At 36.8% G+C, this 21,028-nt stretch overlaps 1 protein-coding gene across 7 annotated transcripts in view; it reads left to right on the top strand.

Moving 5' to 3' along the window:
- The first annotated feature begins 13,747 nt into the window (after positions 1–13,747).
- The window catches only part of LOC103039514 (uncharacterized), a 43,657-nt gene continuing 36,376 nt past the window's right edge, over positions 13,748–21,028 (top strand). For 5 of the 7 annotated variants that reach the window (XM_022674098.2, XM_022674124.2, XM_022674106.2 and 2 more), the window contains exon 1: positions 13,750–13,928. In XM_022674098.2, the coding sequence (XP_022529819.1) occupies positions 13,862–13,928 (67 nt within the window). In that variant the 5' untranslated portion in view covers positions 13,750–13,861. Of the gene's footprint in view, positions 13,929–21,028 lie in introns of all 7 variants that reach the window. The other 2 variants (XM_022674092.2, XM_022674117.2) reach the window with 2 other exon arrangements.

Below are 21,028 nucleotides of genomic sequence, written 5' to 3'. Positions count from 1 at the left end.
GTAGACGTCTGGGCAAATGTTTGACATGGAGGAACCCACCACCAATATTGTCCCTGTCTGAGTGTGTCAGCGGGACATTAAAGGACACAGACAGGCCGGATATGACTAAGCACAGAAATGTTTCATTTGCACATAGAGAGAGATATCAGTACAAGCGTATGTGTCTCTACTTAGGATATTTTGGTCTGGATTGTAGCCTGGCCATGTTTTTGAAGCAGTAGTTTCCATTTTTGGTTGACTTTCTGGAACTGTGCTGTCATTTATATAGTAGTCCAGCACTTCCCCAAAACACACCTAAACCCCAGCAGATGAAAATGTTGACAGTAAACTTAAAAGTGTGAAACAAACCAAAAATACATTGTGAAGTACACTGCCTGGCCAAAAAAAAAGAAACGTCGCCACCCGGATTTAAGTAAATTTAAGTAAACGATCTGGAGTTGCTGCAGTTGGTCAGGTCTAGGTTCAGCAACAGTATGTGCTGAAAGAATGAGGTCAGCTGACTACCTGAATATACTGAATATAGACCAGGTTATTCCATCAATGGATTTTTTCTTCCCTGATGGCACAGGCATATTCCAAGATAATATCAGGATTCATGGGACTGGAATTGTGAATGAGTGATTCAGGGAGCATGAGATCATCATTTTCACACATGGATTGTTCACCACAGAGTCCAGACCTTAACCTCATTGAGAATCTTTGGGATGTGCTGGAGAAGACTTTGTGCAGTGGTCAGACTCTACCATCATCAATGCTGGAAGATCTTGGTGAAAAATTAATGCAACACTGGATTGAAATAAATCTTGTGACATTGCAGAGGCTTATTAAAACAATGCCACAGTGAATATGTAAAGCCACAATCAAAGCTAAAGGGAATCCAATGAAATATTAGAGCATGATCTTTTTTTTTGGTGGCGACTCTTTATTCGCTAGGGCTCCTGCAGCCGATGGCAAGCTACATGACCTGATCATAGTGGCAACAATGGTAACTCTTGGTCTTCCTTTCTTGGGGCAGTCCTGACGAGAACAAGTTGCATCCTAACAATATTAATGATCTCTGCAACTGCACTTGAGGATAATTTTAAAGTTCTTGTATTTTTTTGGATTAACTGGCCTTCATTTCCTAAAGTCATTATTTTCTTTACTTAGTTGAGTAGTTTTTGTAGATTTGTAGATTACTCAAATAGGGCTGTTCTCTATGTAAACCACTAATAAATGCCAGATGTAACATGGGTTTGGGACACATATAATGTTACAATAAGTGTTGCTATGTCAGGGTAAACACTTTCACTGACCAATAAAGATATAAATAATTCTGGCCAGAGTTCTGTGTTTATCACACAATTAGCTCATCCCCCATCTGTGTAGGTCTGATTCTAATCTCAACCACAAAGCCTTAATATTCTCACACTTTACATGCAGCAACTTATGTGTCTGTAAAGGCAGAATAATATATAGAAGCTACATTGTAAAAATAAATAATAATACAATAGTTATTAAAGCCATAAATCCTTTAACCATGCTGTGACCATGTGTATGTTATTAAAATCTCTCTCTCTCTTTTTCCTTCAACATAATGTTAATCTGCCACCATGTTACATTGTGCCCATAGTTTACGATGAATATGACCAATGAAACTACTCCAAAATTACAATGACAGTTTTATTGTTAAATATTGTGTTTCACATACAGTGGTGTTGAAAAGTATTATCCTCCCTACAGATGTATTTTTTCTGATATGTTTCTGATTATGAAACAAACTTTAATATCAGGCAAAGATAACCTGAGTAAATATAAAAAGCCCTTTTTAAATGATAATTTTATTTATTAAAGGAAAAAAAAACTATCCATACCAATCTAGCCCTGCATGAAAGAAGGTAAATGCCCCCTAAACCCAATAACTTAATTGTGCCACTCTTGGTGGCAAAAACTGCAATCAAGCTTTACCGGTAACAGGCAACGAGTCTGTCACATCTCTGTGGAGGGATTTTTGCCCATCTTCCAAAAACTTGCACTTTTGTCAAATTGTCCAAAGAATATTTACCCATAATATTTGTCCTGGGGATCATCAATTTTTTTTTGGCCGAATGTAAGATAGGCCGTTAGGTTCTTTTTGGTCAGCAGCCTTGGAATTCTCCTATAGAGAACCTTTTTGCCAAGTTTCTTTCTTACTTTTGAATCATTAACACTGACCTTAACTGGGGAAAGTGAGCTCTGCAGATTTTTAAGTGGAGTTATGAATATAAATTAATTTTGGGAGATTGATCCACGCCCTTACTCCTCCCACTCTCTGTCAAACAACTTCGCACCCACCTCCTCCCTATCTTTCTCCTTCTTTCCTTCTCCCTTTTCTCTTCCTGTATCTCCCCCCGAACTCCAGCCCAAAAGAGTTTGCACCCCTACCCCCTTTTCCTTCTCATTACAGTCCAAGGGCGTTGGAAAACTAGCAAAATCTTGTTCTGGGTTCTTTTCTGACCTCCTGGATGAATGATCCATGCCCTTTTGGAATAATTTTGGTCGGACAGCCACTTCTGGGAAGTAGGGCTGGGCGATATGGAAAAAAATCTTATTACGATATAGTTTTTCATATCAGCCGATATCGATATGTATCACGATATAAATCAAATCACTTTCTGTTACACTTAAAGGTTTCTATTTTTACTCAGAAGTGACAGAATAAGGGAGTTATGGACAAAATCACTAGCAGGCTCAGAGCCTTGTGGACAGACACTAGGATGTTAACATCTTGCCAGGTGGGTACAGCTTTTAAATTAATTTTAAAAATGGGACAAATATATAAACTAAAAAATATGTAAGACCCTTTACATTATATGTCTGTTTAATTTAAATTGCAATAACACTTTATTTATTTTTATAAAATTATATTTAATCAAAAGATCATTCCCCTCCCTGAATGCAGGCAACTACATAAAGCAAAATACAAGAGTATATCACAGTGTTCATTTTGACAGGTGATTTTGATACAGTCTTAGTCTTTTCACTAAAATGTATAATAGTTTTAGTTACATTTTAGTCTATCGGATATTATTAGTTTTAGTCAGATTTCAGTCTAGTTTAATTTTGGTCATATAAAAAGTATGTATTACATATGTTTTACTGTTTTTCTATTTTCTATTTGTTGTAATTTTAGATAATTTACTGCTTATGTTTTTTTTTAAATAAGAGCCTTTAGTTTTTTTTTCATTTAAATTAAGCTAACATTTAAATATTTTAAAAAAAAAGTGGCCTATAATGGAGGTGGGAGGAATAAAGTCAAGTTTCTGAAATGATCCACTTCTACTGCAGTACAGATTTATACTAACATTACTGGCTTTCAGTAGACTAGACTTACATTACTTAAGTGTATTTAAAACTCCAGTTCAGTAACAGCAATGTTTAGCTCAGTTCAAATACAGCTAGACAGATTATATAATCTTCTGTATTTAGTAAAATATCCAGCATAACAGACTCTCTATCTGTTAAAAACTATAAAACACAAAGACAGAGAAGAATGCTGCCCTCAGGGTTTTCTAACAGAAACAGTGAGAGTTAGGAAAAAAGATGGAAAGTGCTTCCTTTCTGTGTGTTTATATACTAACCCCTCACTCGTGCTGAAGTTAACCTTAATTTACACGAAACGTGGATTAACACGGCTAACGTGCGTTACCCATTAGTTTATTAGAATGTAAAAAGCAGTGAAAGCATCTTAGCTAATGATGACAGATTGCACAGATCCCTTTTACACCTAAACATCGCTAACTTTAAACTGGAGACAAGCTAATCTAACTAGCAGCAAACAGAGCAGCGTTTACCTGCCTTCAGAAATCTGAACAAGCTCACCTCTCTAAATATCTTGGAGACGCATGCCTCATATTTAAAAGGTGAGTTTTCCAGTGTAGCGCCGCTGAATAGTATAAATGAAGTTTATCCAGTAAATGGGAGAGAAGGAGCCGCTATGTGAGGAGTTCAGAGTGGAGGGGCTCGGGGGGTGGGGCGGAGGGGGATGGTGGAGAGGGGAGGGGAGGGGTTGTACTGGGCTGAGCAGCAGTTCAGCGTGCTGCCTGATCTCGTGCTGCGCCTTTTCACAACGCTACTTAAACGGGAAATAGAAAATTTAGTTTATCGAATTTCTCGCCCCGACTAATCGCGATATATAGTTTCCTCGATAACTATCGATATCGTTTTATCGCCCAGCACTACTGGGAAGGTTCACTAGTGTTTTCTCTATTTGCTCTCGCTGTGGTTCACTGGAGTCCCAAAGCTTTAGAAATGACTTTGTAATCTTTTTTAAACTGACAGATGTCAATGACTCTTTTCTCATCTGTTTCTGTATTTCTTCAGATTGGGGCAAACACTTGGTTTGGATGTTTTTTTCCCCCCTTTTTAAATTCTTTTCTCTTTCAGAAAATTGTAAAGGAGAATGTCAGGCCATCAGGTTGTGAGCTTATGCTCAGGTGTACTTGGGTTCTGCAGCAGGACAATGATCCCAAGCACACAAACAAGTTCACCTCTGAATGGCTTAAAAATACCAAAATTAAATATTAAAAAGACTTGTTTCCAGTTATCGGTAAAGCTTGATTGCAGTTGAAAGCATCATTTAAAAAGTGCTTTATTCACACCAGCGTATGTCACATGTATTGTATTTCAGTATGTGATAAATATATTTAGGGGTTTAAGGAATTATTACATTTTTATTAATTTTATTTGTGTGCATTTATTAGCTCTAGTTCCCTCCTCATTTTGTCAGCATTCTCTAAAGTAAACAGAGTGTGTGAGTGTGTGTGTGAGAGATGTTTCTTGTGGTTCTCTTACTCTGTATGATTCACCCTGTGAAGCAGAACACCAACACCCCAATACCACAGCTGCAGGCCAGCTGACACCTATAGACGGTTTAACACAGTACACAGTGTCTGGGAGCAGCGAGCTGAGAGCTCATATGTTGTGTGTATTCTTAAACATGAGAGCTAGTGAAAATCATATGCAGACCTAAATCAGTCTCTACAAGAAACACTGCAGCTGTGTCCTCAGCTCACACTACTGACTAAATCCACACAAAACAGGGTTTCCCCCCAAACGACTATACAGACTGTAATGCATTATACAGTATTTCAGAAAAGTAAGTACACCCTTCACATTTTTGTAAATCAATCAATCAATCAATCCAAAAATTCCCCTCAGGGATCAATAAAGTATCTATCTATCTATCTATCTATCTATCTATCTATCTATCTATCTATCTATCTATCTATCTATCTATCTATCTATCTATCTATTAAATCAGGCGTTTAATCAGGTTAAGCTAACATAAAGAATCAATAAAACAATAAAACTTCAATGATAAGACATTAGAGAAAAACAAACAAAGAACATAAGATTTAATTCAAAAGAAATAAAATAAATAAAAATAAAAAGATAAGTGGACAGCCTAAAATGTGAAGCAATAAAATAAAAGAGATCTTAAAGAAAGTAAATAATAAAAAAAACATAGAACATAAAACAGAAGTTATAAAGACGTTACAATATAAAGTAGTCCATGTCAACTGGCAACAAACATGTGCACACCCCTAAGTGAAAATGTCCTTTTTAATGTTCACAAGGTCTCAGGTGTAAAGGGGGAGCAGTTGTTTTGGGTACAATCTCATTCTGGGCACCAGATATTCAATATGGCACGTCATGGCAAAGAACTCTCTAAAGATCTGAAAAACATAATTGTTGCTCTCCACAAAGATGGCCTAGGCTATAATACTATAATAACCCTAAAAATATGAGATTCAGCATAATGGCAAAACACATACAGCAGTTATTCAGGACAGATTACAAACAGAACAGGAATCCCCAGGGTTGACCAAAGAGGTTGAGCCCATGTGTGTAGCGTGATGTCCTTTAAAAATAGACAATAAGGGCTGCCAGCATTGCTGCAGAGCTTAAAGCAGTGGGAAGTCACTTCCACATCAACTCTGCCTACATGGCACTGTTCTAGAAGGATGCCTCTTCTGAAGCTGACGCCCAAAAAAGTCTGCACACAGTGTGCTAAAGACAAGCAGTCCAAGCCATGCTTGTCTAAAACCATGTCCTGTGGTCTAACAAGATCAAGATACTTGTTTGGCTCAGATGTTGTCCAGCATGTGTGGTTGCATCCTAGTGGGGAGTACCAAGATTACTTTTCCTTGTCTAAAGTCAAGCATGGTGGTGGAAGCATCATGGTCTGAAGTTGTATGAGTGCTTCCAGCACTGGGGAGTTGAATTCAAACATGTATTGTGACATACTAAAGCAGAAAATTATCCCATCTCTTTAGAAACTGAGACGTATGGCAGTTTGCCAACGGTAATGACTCCAACCCTCCTCCAAGAGGACAATTGCTTTGCAGAAGAAGCTTAACGGTGGAAAAAATCAATTTATCTGGGAAAACTATGTCCCGTGTCACCCAGTCTGAAGGGTGTTTCGACAAACTGTTTCTGACAAAATTTCTGGATCTCGGAACGCTGTGGGAGAACGGAGGTGTGCTATTCATCAAAGGTAAGTACTTTTTATCATGTTTTACTACACCAAAAGTCCATTTTACACTGGAGTTTTTCTTTAAATTAATTATTATTACTGTCACGAGGGGTTGAGACGGGAGGCGGACGTTTGAGCGGGTAAGACATAACTTTAATAAATAACAAATAAACAAGTAAACAAAACAGGGGATTAACGAATATAAATATGTACATAAACAAACAGGGAAAACAAACACAGAGCTAAACTAAACAGATAATAACAAAACAGGGCTAGGGATATATACAGGGATAAATACGTAACTAAATACAAAATAAACAAAGAAACAAACAGGAAATAAACGTGACTAGAAATAAACAAGAACGAGTAAATACAGAAACATGAAATAAGCAAACGTGACGTGGCGTGGCAAAACAATAGCAAATAGCGTGAAGAGACAAACAAACGTGGGAAGGTGCAAAGACCGACCGCAAACGTAGATTAACAGGTACTATTTATACTAAACATGAAACAATGAACACCTGGGGAGACAGGTAACGAGGGCCGGAGCTACAAATTAGACACACGTGATGGAAAAGTACTAGAGAAACACACTAGGAAACGGGGAAAACACAGGAAAACATAGCGAGGGCGTAACAATTACAGTATTTTTATATGATTCAGAGTTATTATTAAATGGTGTGCTATGGGGTTAAAATCCAGCATCTGGAAGAACCAGCACTGAAGAATTCTGATTCTTTATTTCAGTCTTTAAGTCCTCACAGCAATGTTTCAAATGCTTGTTTTTGAGCTTATTGTCAAACCACCTTACTGCCACACTTTTGGGTGGGAGAATTCACATGTGCTGAAACTGTGAGAGAACGAGAGTACACTGAAGATTATTTAACTTTACCATGTCTGTGGCGATGGCACTGGGCCAAGCCACCTCGGGCCTCCCTCATGCTGTAGGTAAGCGTGTGTGGGATATTTAGGAATGGCACATCTGCCCATTAATGGGCTCGACAGTGGCCGTCAGGTATTAACCTGTGGCTGGGTTTGTGTATTGTTCTGTGCCAGGCTTCTGGGTGGTTTGTGGTTGGAGTCTGGGTGTCCGTTTAAGTGCACAGTGACTTGAGGGCGCGTACGGTTTACTAAAACCTACGGTCCAGAAGATCGGTGAGCGTTTGCGTTTGTACCCATTTCTTCATCTGCATTTTACTCATTCATTATTTGTGAGTTATTTTACACCATCCTTAAGTCACTCTTTCAACACCTGTGTGCTGCTACAGGCCTCACAACAAATTATTACTATTGTAATTTTACAGGAATATAGATTCAGTCTATAGCACCATATACAAAATTTTGCACAAATATTTTAAGGAGAACTCCGGTGTAAAATGGACTTTTGGTGTAGTAAAACATGATAAAAAGTACTTTCCTTTGATGAATAGTACACCTCCGTTCTCCCACAGCGTTCTGAGATCCAGAAATTTTAACAGTTTGTTGAAACACCCTTCAGACTGGGTGACACGGGACATAATTTGCCCCAATAAATCCCTTTTTCACCGTTATCCAGCTCAAAGTAGCTCCACACCTCCTTGCTAGAATCCGGAGAGCCCTGACATTTAAAACGAGGCATAAATAACTTAAAAAGTGCACAAAAAGCTTATTAAAATTGTTACTTGCACGTAAAAAACACTGTTCACATACCGTAACGCTAGCTCCAGCTCCGTGCGCCACCATATTTGTATTGATAATGTCATAGACATATATATATACATAGACTCCGTATAGCCTGCCTCCTGGCGCTGTCTGCTACGCTTTGTGGAGTCTGTGTATATATATGTCTATCACATTATCAATTAACTACTTTGAGCCTGAATAACGGTGGCAAAAGCGATTATCGAGGAAAAAAAATGTTTGGACAAACTGTTAAAATGTCTGGATCTCGGAGCGTTGTGGGAGAACAGAGGTAAGGTAAGTACTTTTTATCATGTTTTACTACAGCAGTCCATTTAGGAGTTCTCCTTTAAATCTAAGTATTTGTATGTGATTCAGAATTATTATTGAATGGTGTTCTAAACAGTTGAAATCCAGCATCTGGGAGGAACCAGCACTGAAGAATACTGAAATCTTGGTCTTCCTCTCCTGGGACAGTCCTGATGAGAGCCAGTTTCATCATAATACTTTTGTGGTCCTTTCAACTGTACTTGAGAATACTTTCAAAGTTTTTTTTTTTTTTTTAGATTGACCGATCTTCTTTTCTTAAAGTAGGTTTATTTTTATCTTTACTTAGTTGAGTAGTTCTTTTCTTTATATAGATTAGAACATTACTCAAATAGGTATCTTTCCTGTATTACAACTCCATCTCTTCACAACTTTACAAAATCCAGCCAAGATGTGCAAAACTGTCAATTAAGCAAGAAGAATCTACTAAAGTATCTGAAAAACATATTCTGGTTTGTTTAACAATTTTTTCTATAATCCACAGCTGTATTGACTTGCACCTCACCTGTTTGTAGTTTTTTCATCCCTTATTCCTCCCATTCAGCTGCGGAACAGCATCTGCATTTCCTTCATATAATTTCATATATATATATTTTTTTTTCTCATGTGGCACTTCTTTTGTATCAATGTGCCACATACAAAAGTATCTAAAATGACAATTAAAATGTCAAAAATTTATTTATTTTAAAACTGTTGACTGTTTGTGCATATAGAATAGAATTCTAGAATTCCAAAAGGTAATGCAAATTTGTCCAATTTCTAGTTAATGCATCCCACTATAATCAGCACCACGTAATATTGTAGGAATACTACAGTCCCAGTTACAGTTGAGACGTCTGGAGAGTGCAGACTGCTCACATAAAGTGTGTTTGTTTGGCGCGTTCGTCACCCGTCTCTTTATGAAGAGGTCTGTGCAAGCACACCACACATATATACTCCTTAATACTTAACAGTATTTTCCCTCCAAACAGTGTAACAGGTTCCCTCCTGTTAGAAAGAGGTCAATAAGGGAAAGAGAATAAGCTGCAGATCCTCAAGTCCTCACATTCATATCTTCTAAAAACTGGAGGATCCAAACATAACTGCTTGTAAATAAGACTTGTTTGGGTGTTCGCTGAGCAGGCCATACTTTGCGCCTCCTAAAACTTTGAAAAAGCCTTAGAAGAATGGAAGTGGGTAAACAGAAAAGCTCCAAAAATGATCCAAAAATGCTGAACAGAGAAAGGCTGTGAGTGGTGCCACGAATTACTGTTTAAACATGACTTCATTTAGTGGAAGTGGCTGCCAGGTACTGTCCTTAGATGAAAAACAAGCATTAACAGAGTTTTAATGTGGAACTCCAAGCGTCTCAACATCCTGCCGTAGTTTGTATTATTCCTTTCTAGTGTTTACAAAACCTGCATTGGCTGGATTTTTCCGAGCGCCTGCAATAGAGGGGCATTGTCGTGGACGCTGGGAGTGAAAAGCACACCTGTGTGCGCAGCGAAAGCTCCAGTAGATGCCTCCCTACATTATCCACGACAGGCTGCGCATCCTGTGCCGTCTCAGCAATAATACAAACCCAGCCGTGGAGGAAACACCCAGTTAGTGTGTTGATGTAGTGTTTTAGTTAAGATGGGCAATGTGGTACATATCGCAATACAGGGATTACGATTTGATATATTGCATCAAAAATAAATTTATAAACTGAAAAACTGTCATAGAATAAGAAATACTTTATCATTTAAAGTTGTGTGAAAAAGTGTTTGCCCCCCCAAACCTAAGAGCAGGTCGGGCCACCCTTAGCAGCAACAACTGCTTTTGTCCTGCTGCAGAACCCAAGTACACCTGAGCTTGAGGTCACGAACAGATGGCCTGACATTCTCCTTCAGGATTTTTTGTTAGACAGTGGAATTCATGTTTCCATTTATCATAGAAAGCCTTCCAGGCCATGACGCAGCAAAACAGCCCCAGACCATCACACTACCACCACCATGTTTTACATTCAGTATAATGGTTTTTTTTCTGAAATGATGTGTTACTTATACGCCAGATGTAACGAGACACACACCTTTCAAAACTTTCCAATTTTGTCACATCAGTCCAAATAATATTGACCCAAGATGTTTTTTGGCAAATGTGAGATTGGCTTTTTTGTTTTTTTTACCTGGGAATCCTCCAATGGAAATCATTTTCGACCAGTCTCTTTCTTATTATCAAATCATCATTAACACTGCCTTTAACTGAGGCAACTGAGACCTGCAGTTTCTTTAAATGTTGTTCTGGGTTGTTTTGTGACCTCCTGGATGAGTTGTCCATGCCCTTTTGGAATAATTTCGATTGGCCGGCCACCAGGGGCGTAGCGGCAAATTCTGGGCCCTGTACTTTCGATGTCAGTGCCAGTACACAAGAATAAAAAACAAGATTTTCATGGGCCCCTCTCCCTACTCAGGCCCTGGGTAGTAAAATTACTATAGTAAAAATTAAAGTAGTTTATATAAACTGTGATCAAATGTACAATGTGCATATTGTAAAATTTACTTCACAAACTTACTAGCTATTGCTGCCAGCAAGTTACTGTACATTTCACAAGATATTTTTTACAATGTAATAATTAAAAATGTTAGTGCTAGTGTTTATCTAGTGTTAATTGATATGGTATTATAAAAGATAATTTAGTGATATTTTAATATTTCTGCATAAAACATCTCTTAACCGTTGCCACTGGAACCAGATTTGTAATGTTATTCACTTTACCTGCCAGTGTTTTTAATGATATTGCTAAACTGCTGCATGGTTTTATTAACTGTGAAATGAGGCAAGCAGTGATTGGTTTAATAGGTTTGTGATGACGAGGAAACAGCTATGACTGGACTATAGTAGGAAACAAGTCTGGTCTGCCAGTAAGTTTCCTTTGGTCGATTGTAAAACTCCACCGAGGATGGGATGGTAACTCACTCAATGTTTCTTTTGCTGTAAATCTTACACTTGGCTGTCCATAATGAGGAAGGCCCTGTGCCAGGGGATATATGTGTGTTTGGGTGTGTGTGTGTGTGTCAGTGTGAGCAGGCCGCTGTGCCTAGTTGACCTCAACTAATCTTTTGTCAGGACTTCACCTACAAATAAAAGTAATAAGCTGTAATAAGCTACTTTGTGTAATCAAAGTAGTAAACAAACGTTAACAAAAGTTTACGTAAGCTTACTATTCAGAAGGAAGATAAAGGTTTGCAGGAGCAATAAATGATAAGTGAAAAGTGTTAAACACACACAGATGCACGCGCTGCACAGCACAATCATTACTTTTAACTTAACAATAAACAGAACAAAGAATAAAACAACATTGCTGTTCCCTTAAATGAGCTGCTGGCGTACCTTCACAGCATGAATGCGCAGGTTAGTATCCTCTGCTGAGAGACGCAAAAAATGCCATGCTGTTAAGATACGAACACGCCAAAGTCAAAGTGCACCCTCCTCTTAAAGGGAATATCATGTGACACACTGATTGGTTTATTTCACGCCCAAAACAGACTAAGGATTAATTTAGAGTTAGAGAGTTTTTGCACGTTTTGAGCTGCACAAGGCCTACTCATCCCAAGTTGCAAAAGTTGATTTCAGGGAGGTTACCCCCAACTTTTTACAGCTTGGGTTGCAACATTAGGGTCTCCTGCAAGCTTTGTACTTTGTTACTGCTTGCTTTGCAGATTTTATCAGATTTTATCAGACATGGATATAATTTAGAGTATTCAGAGGTGAAATGACTTTTATATTTTTCTTTTTGGAAGGCCCTGCCTCTGCTTTCCGTTTTTTAAAGAAGCTTTATTGAAAAATTTATCATGGCGGAGGTTTTCCCTGCCTCCGCCATGATCTGCTTTCTCTCACTCACTGAACAAATCCCATCTGGGAGGGGTGAAAAACACTGCCCGCCCACACTAAAAACTGATTGGCTGTCTCACAGACTCTTTGCAGAGAACAGGCCAATCAGAACCCTCTCTGTTTTCTCTCTCTCCTTCCCACACGGGATTAGAGAAAAAAAGTCTGTCGCGTTTGTGTTGAGTGCGCTCTTGGGGCACTCGTTCTGAATTCCGGGAGATTATATGTGACTCGCGGGCATCAGGGGGGCCACTACCGAAATGCGGGAGACTCTGCCTACTTTTTGTACCTTGACGATACCAAAGACACACGACATACCCTAAATCAAAACTGATCGCTAAAATTGGGTCTCATCTATCACTTTCGTTGTGTTGGTCTATCACTTACAATCTTAATAAAATACATTTAACTTTGTGGTTGTTAGGTAAAACAACGTGTAAAAGTTCAAGGGGTATGAATACTTTTGTAAGCCAAAGTATCTGTGTCTTCAAAACAAGTTCCTGAGATGGCAGCAATATTCCTATTGGAATATTCCAGTGTATATATTCAGAAAATGTTGGGTCGATGGTTGCAGAACATTACATTACATTACACTGGGCTGGAATAAGTTTCTCTAATTTTGCTATATATTTATAGCTATATGTTTGAGTAAAATGAACATTGTTGTTTCATTTTACAGTATAAACTACAGACAATATTTCTCCCAAATTCCAAATAAAAATAACAAAAAAGATGCAGATGCAGAGCTTTCAGACCTCAAATAATGCAAAGAATACAAGTTCATATTTATAAAGTTTTAAGAGTTCAGAAATCAACTCTTGGTGTAATAACCCTGGTTTTTAATTACAGTTTTCATGCATCTTGGCATGTTCATCTCCACCAGTCTTACACACTGCTTTTGGAGCAGTTCAGCCTGGTTTAATGGCTTGTGATCATCCATCTTTCTTTTGAATATATTCAAGAGGTTTTTCAATTTGGTAAAATCAAAGAAACTTATAATTTTTAAGCGGTCTCTTTTTTTTCCAGAGCTGTATATTGGGCATATTAGTGTACTTTTTTATATAATTTATTGTGTATAAAATAAAAGCATCAAAATTCATTCTCTCTTCTCCAGTCTCTCCTAGTTCACTCTCATCTTCTCAGTGTCCTGAATTGCTCTATGTCTCCATGTCCTCTCACACCGACCTGTTAAGACACCTGAGCGTTCAGAATGTGCGTAGCGTCTTTGGACAAGGACTAGCTGTCTGGTCCAGCCTGGAGGAAGAGGATGAGGGGGAGGGGGGTCGAGTAAAACATAGAGAGCCACCAGGCAGATGTTTGGAATATGTGGTGCCCAATGGCATCATAGAAGAAGGCAGGGCAATGATGGAGGAAGGGCACAGATATCTAGAGCCTATTTAAAGGGCTTGCAGACACTGAGACTGGCCATTAGATGTGTTTCTAAAGGCAACCAGCTCTTCCACACATCTGTCTGTCTGTTTGGTCGCCTGTTCTTCTCTGTGTGTCCGTCTGTCTGTCTCGTCTGCTGCCATGTTGGGACAGAGACTCCTGCAGACTTCAGTGGTGCTGTGGCTGGCACAGGTCACTTTACAAGGAGGTAAGAAGCCTAAGATGTCTGAGATGTTGTAAAAGATGATAAAGAGGCATTATAGAGAATGTTTGGGTTGAATCAGGGTTTTTTTGTAGGTTTAATTAATTATCATTTTACAATTGTTGCTATTTTCATCAATGAACAAAATGATAAAGGTCTATTTTATTGTTTTTATAAATGTTCAATGCTTCTTTATCATGATCTACTAACTACTAAATAAATTACTAATTTATTCACTTTTCTATACATTAAATACTATACTAGTACGTAGTTAATGGGTACTTTCAATTTGGTTTTAAAGTGCCATTAAAGGAGAAATCTGGTGTGAAATGGATTTGGGATGGAGTGAAACATGAGAACAAGTACAAACTTTTTTTAAAATAGCCCACCTCCCTTCACCCCCAGTATTCAGAAAAACAGCACTTTTAGCAGATGCTCGCTACAGGCTTACAATGCTAGAAATAGGGGCATATTGTTGCGCATGCAAAGAAATGGCTACTTTTACACCAATAACAAGCTCAGAGTAGCTTCACACTTTATTGGGATAATTCTAAGTAACCCTGACATTTAAAAAGAGGCACTGAGAACTTTGAAATTACACAGATAGTTTATTAAATACACTATATACACTTTATATACACAGAACCTGCTATTTAGCAACTAGAATTCGATAGATCAGTACAGATGAATCGGTAGGATAGGTGAACAGAATTAATTAATTCATCAGAAATGCATGAATATTATAGAGATATTTTTTAGCAACAGCTGGAATTCATGCATTTCTACAGAATTAATTTTGCATTCTGTTTTTCTATCCTACCAATTAGTTTGTGCTCATCAGTTGTCTTATCGTGACTTAACTTCAAGATGGTGGTTCCCAGAAAAGTACCTCAAAGTACCAATGAAGTTTGGTGCTACTTTGAGTTTGTTAATGGTGTAAAAATAGTGATTTCATTGCATGACCAACTTTATGCCCCTATCACTAGCACTGTAACCCTGTTTGGAGCATCAGCTAAAACAGCTGTATTTCAGAATGCTGAGGGTAAACGGAGGTGGGCTATTCAACAAAAGCTTGTACTCGTTATCATGTTTCACTACATCCTAAGTCTATTTCACACCGGGGTTCTCCTTTAACAAGAATATAATATGAATATGCAGATCTATCTCTCCCTTTTAAGATTCTTCAAAAGTTATTTTGTTATATGTGCCTTCAGGAATAAAAATATATGGTTAAATGAAGTACATGCCTATTTTACAGTTTTAATGTAAAAAAAAAAGTCAGTAAAATACTGAATTCTTAAAAAGGGAGAAATGGTTGATATATAGATAATGTTTTTATATCAGGTATATGAAGGCCAAACACTTTTTTGTCTGTTACATAACTGCATATGTGTTCCTTCTTAGTTTTAAGTCTTTAAATTTAATCTACAATGTAGTAAATGATACAAATAAAGTACAAATATTAATGCAAGACTTTTTGGCATAATGTGAATTTGTCCATTACATTATATCAAAATTGCATGATAGATTGACTAAAAGAAATGCTCCAAAATGATTTAAATCACTATACTTTGACTTTCAATTAAAAAACTAGATTTTTTTTTTTACTGTAAGGATATAAGGTTTTAGCATGACATTAACAGTAGAAATATATAGCATAAAGTAAAAGATATAAATTAGACAATTAGCCATAACATTAAAACCAATGCTAGGTGAAGTGAATGAAATTATTTATTTAATGGCTCCTGTCGGGGTAGATACACACACAGTATTAGGCAGCAAGTGAACAGTCCGGTCTTTCAATGGATTTGTTAAAGTAGGAAAATTGAACAAAAATAAGAATCTAAGACACATTAAGCTCTAATTGGCAAGATGACTGAGAGATCAGAGCATCTCCAATCCATCAGGCAGGTCTTTTAGAGTGATCTCAGAACGCAGTGGTCAGTACTTACCTAAAAATGATGCACGAAAGGAGAAGTGGAGAGCTCAGGACAGGGAAATGGGTGCCCAAGGCTCACTGATGCTCATGGGACGTGGCTAGTCTATTTAATGTAATGTTCGCTATCCTCAATACTTCTGTTAATCTAAGCAGGAGGTTTTAATGTTATAACTGGTGTGTGAGGTGTACACACATTTTAGAAGTGATGTAATTTTAAATAATGTGAGTTTTGCATTCTGAGCATTACATTGATGTTTTAAAACCTTTAAAATGTTCCTGGGCAGGCTACTTTAAGAACAAATGGTTTGTGGTGGAAAAACACTAAACTAATGTTGCATTACCAATGGCACCAAACATTAAAATAAATAGTTAAAAACTATTTTAAATAGACACACAGTAGAAAGATTTCAAGTATTAGGTCTAACCTAGTATTTTTTTTTGTTTTTTGATACATTTATTTATACGATTTTCACATTACAAAGTTTCCCACAATATTAACATCAATAATGATACTGCAATTCAAACACAACAAAAAATATATCCATATCCTCATTGTAACATTAGAGGAAAATTCACGTGCATACAGCAGTCCGACAGGGTAGTGAAAAAAGAGGGAAAAAATGATTAGTATTCAACCTAGTGTGTATTATCTAGGTATTACAAAAAGGGGTTCCATATTTTTAAAAATTTCTTCAAATTACTAGACAATATATATCAGAGCCTCTCAATATGCAGCATATTTGCAACTTCTATAAGCCACATTTTTAAAGTTGGTGGGGTATCTAATTTGCAGTTTTTTAAAAAGTTTAAAATTAGGTCTAACCTAGTATTTCAGTAAGAATGTGCACATTTTCTTAGTAAATAACAATATATAAGTACAAAGTAAGATAAGTAAACTTGGCTAATACTTGACTGATGACAAGCTCTTAGTTAAGCTTGGTCAGAACTAGCATAGCTAGCTAGCAAACTGAGGATAGATTGCTAGTTTTATTGACCGATAGCTAACTGAAGCTGACCATGATGAATTGCGTTCAGTAATACAAATAAAATACGTACATAACACATAAAATAACTAGCTAGCTAGCATTAATTACTTCAGTCTGAACATGGCTAGCTGGAGCTAACATTGTAAAGTTTATTATAGATGGCATTAGCATAGGCGTGCATACAATTCAACCTTGATATGATATAAAATGATGGATGGACAGGGCACCAAGCCATTGTATGCATGCCTATGCTAATGCTATCTAGCATTAGCATTGAATCATTTCATGATTAAAAAAAAAAAATCAGTGTTAACATTGCAACATTTTAACCTATTACTTTTCTACATTTAATGCTCTCATTTTATTATACATTGAAAACCTTTATAAATGTATACTCATACATTTTATACTCTTATTAAGCATGGATATTTAAGGTTTTAGTAAAAAGTATGGTTTTATATAGAACCTTCAATGCTCTTCACATGTTCTAAACACTTTACTTTCTAGTTTTTTGTTATTGTCTATTTTCTAACACATACATTTACATAATTGAAGTTGTAGCATATTTAAAATATAATAAAATGCTAATGAATAATCAAGGTAAGGCTTTACAATAAGGAATAAGGATATATCAATTAACAGTACTTATAACAGAATGTCTCGACTAATTATTAATTGACACTTGTTTGGACATCATTACTTATTACACATTTTTTTTAAGTAATGTCTCAATTCAATATAATTTGCAACATTTCTAAGCATTAAAACTGTGTTATGTTTAATAACACCTTAACACTAGAATGACTGAAATTTTAGGGCTGTGAGGCCAGAACCCCTTTCTCTCAATTAAACAATAATACACTCCAGGTTCATGCTACAACGTGTAATATTGGCAGGCCGAGTGCCGAAGATCAGCACAGCAGTGCCAATATTACACGTTATAGCACGAACCTCAAGTGTAGTATTGTGATTATACCACAGTTCCATTATCGCTGTTTATTAAAAGATTTTGAGTTAAAGAGGACGAGAAAATGTGATCAGTTTGGTTATAAAACACTACGATTTAAAATAGTTACATTGCTGCTGTTTGTAGCTGTGCTGTAAACTCTGCATTTTCAGCAACTTTAGTAAAAATGATGGAATTCTAAGCGTACTGTAAATAAATGGAAGCGCTTTACTCACCCGTTTTCACAAGAGAGAAATCTGTGTAGATTAAAAAAAATGTTTTTTTTTAAGAATCAAAGTTTTGTTTTCTTTAGACCTGTGGAATTACAAGAGTCCACCTTACATTCAGCTTAAAATTACCTATATTAACAGAAAAATATATACTTTTTATCTTTTATTTTAATAATAACAACTCTTAACCTGATATTGGTGGCTGATCATTTGTGTAATAACCTGTATTTTTTCGAATCGCTGGGCTTATTTATTTGTGGGACCGCGTCTTTGCCTGTGCCGCCTATAGGAGACATGGCGTTTCTGCACTGTGCCTTTGGGATCAAGCGCCCCCCTCTGGTGTATAATAACATTGCATTTGGTTAGTAGTTGGTTTGTAAGTGCTAGGTTACCTGTATGTGGAGAAGTAATACATGGAGAACTTTGATTACAGTGCATTACTGGCTAATAATGTCACTCATTAAACGCCTCCCAGCCAATCACATTGCAGGGTCGGAATTAACTGTGGTATAATTAATATTAGTTAAGACATTACACCTTTAAGCATTCAACAACGTGTAATTGTGGACCTTATCATAATAAGTATTATTAGAATGAGATATTACCTAGATTACCTAGTTAAAATTTAAACTTTTATTAAAAGTATCCTTAAGTATCCTTTTAACCTATTCGCGACCATTTACCAATATTTCACCCTATTTTACTTTTAAACTACAATTGACATCATTTCAGCCACACTTCAGTGTTGAAGGTCGGTCATGTGCCACAGCTGGGTATGATAGTATTTATTTTTACTGACCTTTTTTTTATTTGCACATTGGCTGCACCAGAGCTACAGTTGACCTACAGCTGATATCTCACAGTACTCTCGTGACCTTTGGATGCTTTGACCTCAGCATCCAGCCAATCATCCGAACAGAGCATTGGGATTATTTTGCAGTGCCAAATAGATTGTCATTTTAGTCAATTCATGGATTAATTCCCTATTCTGGTGCAGCAGTTCTGCGTCAGCAAATGTATTTTCGGCGCACAGATTTTTCCCCTTAATCCCCATTTACACACAGAGCCACAGATGGTTGCATGCATGACAGATTAGGGGTTGTGTGACATGGCATGCAATATCGTACCGCAGTAAAGATGCTGCCTATAAAACTGTTAGAAGTTGGAATGTTAATAGTATCTTTTATTATACGATTGAATATTCAGACTTGAAATGAATGCATTCAGCTAACTTTGTGTGCAAATGCACAAATACAAATTGCCCGTTGAGTCTTTGTAGAGATTCATTGCCAATGGAATAGGACTCTCTGGAACAGATACTGAGGTACAGTATAAAAATGCATTAAGCTTTGGAGCAGTGGAACTAGTTCTCTGGAATGATGTTGCTCCATCCAATACCAGTACTTTTAGGATTATTTAATTTATGGAGTTGGAAATGAGTTAGGATCAGAGGTTTCAAGTAATTAAGTTGAAATGTTGAAAATGTTGGTTTTTGTCAGGACTGAACAGATATCAGACACGTGCAGATTTAAAAAAGGAAAGAGGCTTTTATTACAAGATAAAGATAGGATAAATGATAAACATAACATACTAAAAGATACAAGGCCGGCCAACTTAGCAAACAAGGGCTTGGCAAAAAGTCAAAGATAAAAATAGAGTAGCAGCGGTCATACACAAAAAAACAAAAAAGAGCGTCAGGAATGCTTATAATGCTAGTAATAGACAGAGATGCAGGTGAAAACGATCACTATTCAGGTGACTGAGGCCGAGTGAGTGTCATGTGATGAGTGTCAGCGGCATTCTGGAAAATGGAGTCCGGATCAGTTATCTATACTTTACTGGAGTAATTATTATTCAGACAACTTTTCACTTCTACTTCTTACATTATTACTCAGTTATCTGAACTTTTTACTCCTTACATTTAAAAAAATAAAAAAACAATCTAGATAAATCTCTCCATCCAGATAGAGGGAATCTGATTGTGATTGGATGAGAAGTATAAACATATACCATTTCGACACCCTATTGGTTTATACGCGTAATATGGATATCCATTACAACTGCACACGTGAAGCCCCCACACTCCAGCAGACGTATGTAGCCTAGCCTATTGCATTTCAAACTTATTCACATTAACATTTTAAATTCACAACATATAACATGATAGTCATTATAGGCTTAAGAAAAATGTGTTTTGGGGAGGCGGGTGGTGCACTGTGGGCTCCTGTGGTACGGACTAAGCTTTTGTTCTTAATAGCAATTTTTCCACACTTACATTACTTTTCCTTTTATACTTTAATTGTTTTACAACTAGTATTTTTATGCTTTTACTCAAGTAAAAAACTTACTTACTTATTTTTATCTAATATTTTTTGTAACACTTTGACCCAAACATACACTTAATTGATTGAAAACAAGATGGTGGGAATTCCAGTCAAAAGTTTCTACAGCCAGTACAGACAGAAACAAGCAAATATTTAGTTTTTGGACTAACTGGGTCCTTTTGATCCCAATCAGCAAAGATATATTAATTTTATTTTTGCAAAAACAACTGTACAAAGACAAAGTTTAATTTATATATTGTTAGGTCTTACTAATAATAACTAATAACAAATAGCTTGAAAAAAATGCACACCCAGCAAAACCCGGGTTTTATGAGGCTTTGACACTTTTGGTTGGAAGGGTAATGATTTTTGGTGAGGCAATAAAATCCTCAAAGCTATGCCCTAGAAGACATGAGAGTAGAAAAAGTTACTCCAACAAAAGCAGAAATAAACAGTATTTTTATTCCTTTGTTTTCGGAAGAAACACTGAATGAGCTGGTGTCCCATTACTTTTGTCCGCGTGTTGTATCTTGAGCAGACCGTAACATTTCTGTGTGAGAATTTTGACACCGATGTTAAATAGAGAGAGAAAATGACTTCTGGATCCAGATCACTCCACAGCACGTCTTGGTTACCTGGACGTTTTCCAGCTGCAGCATAAACCCTCCCTGTATTTCATCT

The sequence above is a fragment of the Astyanax mexicanus genome, chromosome 19 (genome assembly GCF_023375975.1).
Source record: "Astyanax mexicanus isolate ESR-SI-001 chromosome 19, AstMex3_surface, whole genome shotgun sequence".
In the NCBI taxonomy this organism is placed as follows: Eukaryota; Metazoa; Chordata; class Actinopteri; order Characiformes; family Acestrorhamphidae; genus Astyanax; species Astyanax mexicanus.
Note: the sequence above shows the minus strand (reverse complement) of the source record. Positions and strands in the feature narration are given on the sequence as shown.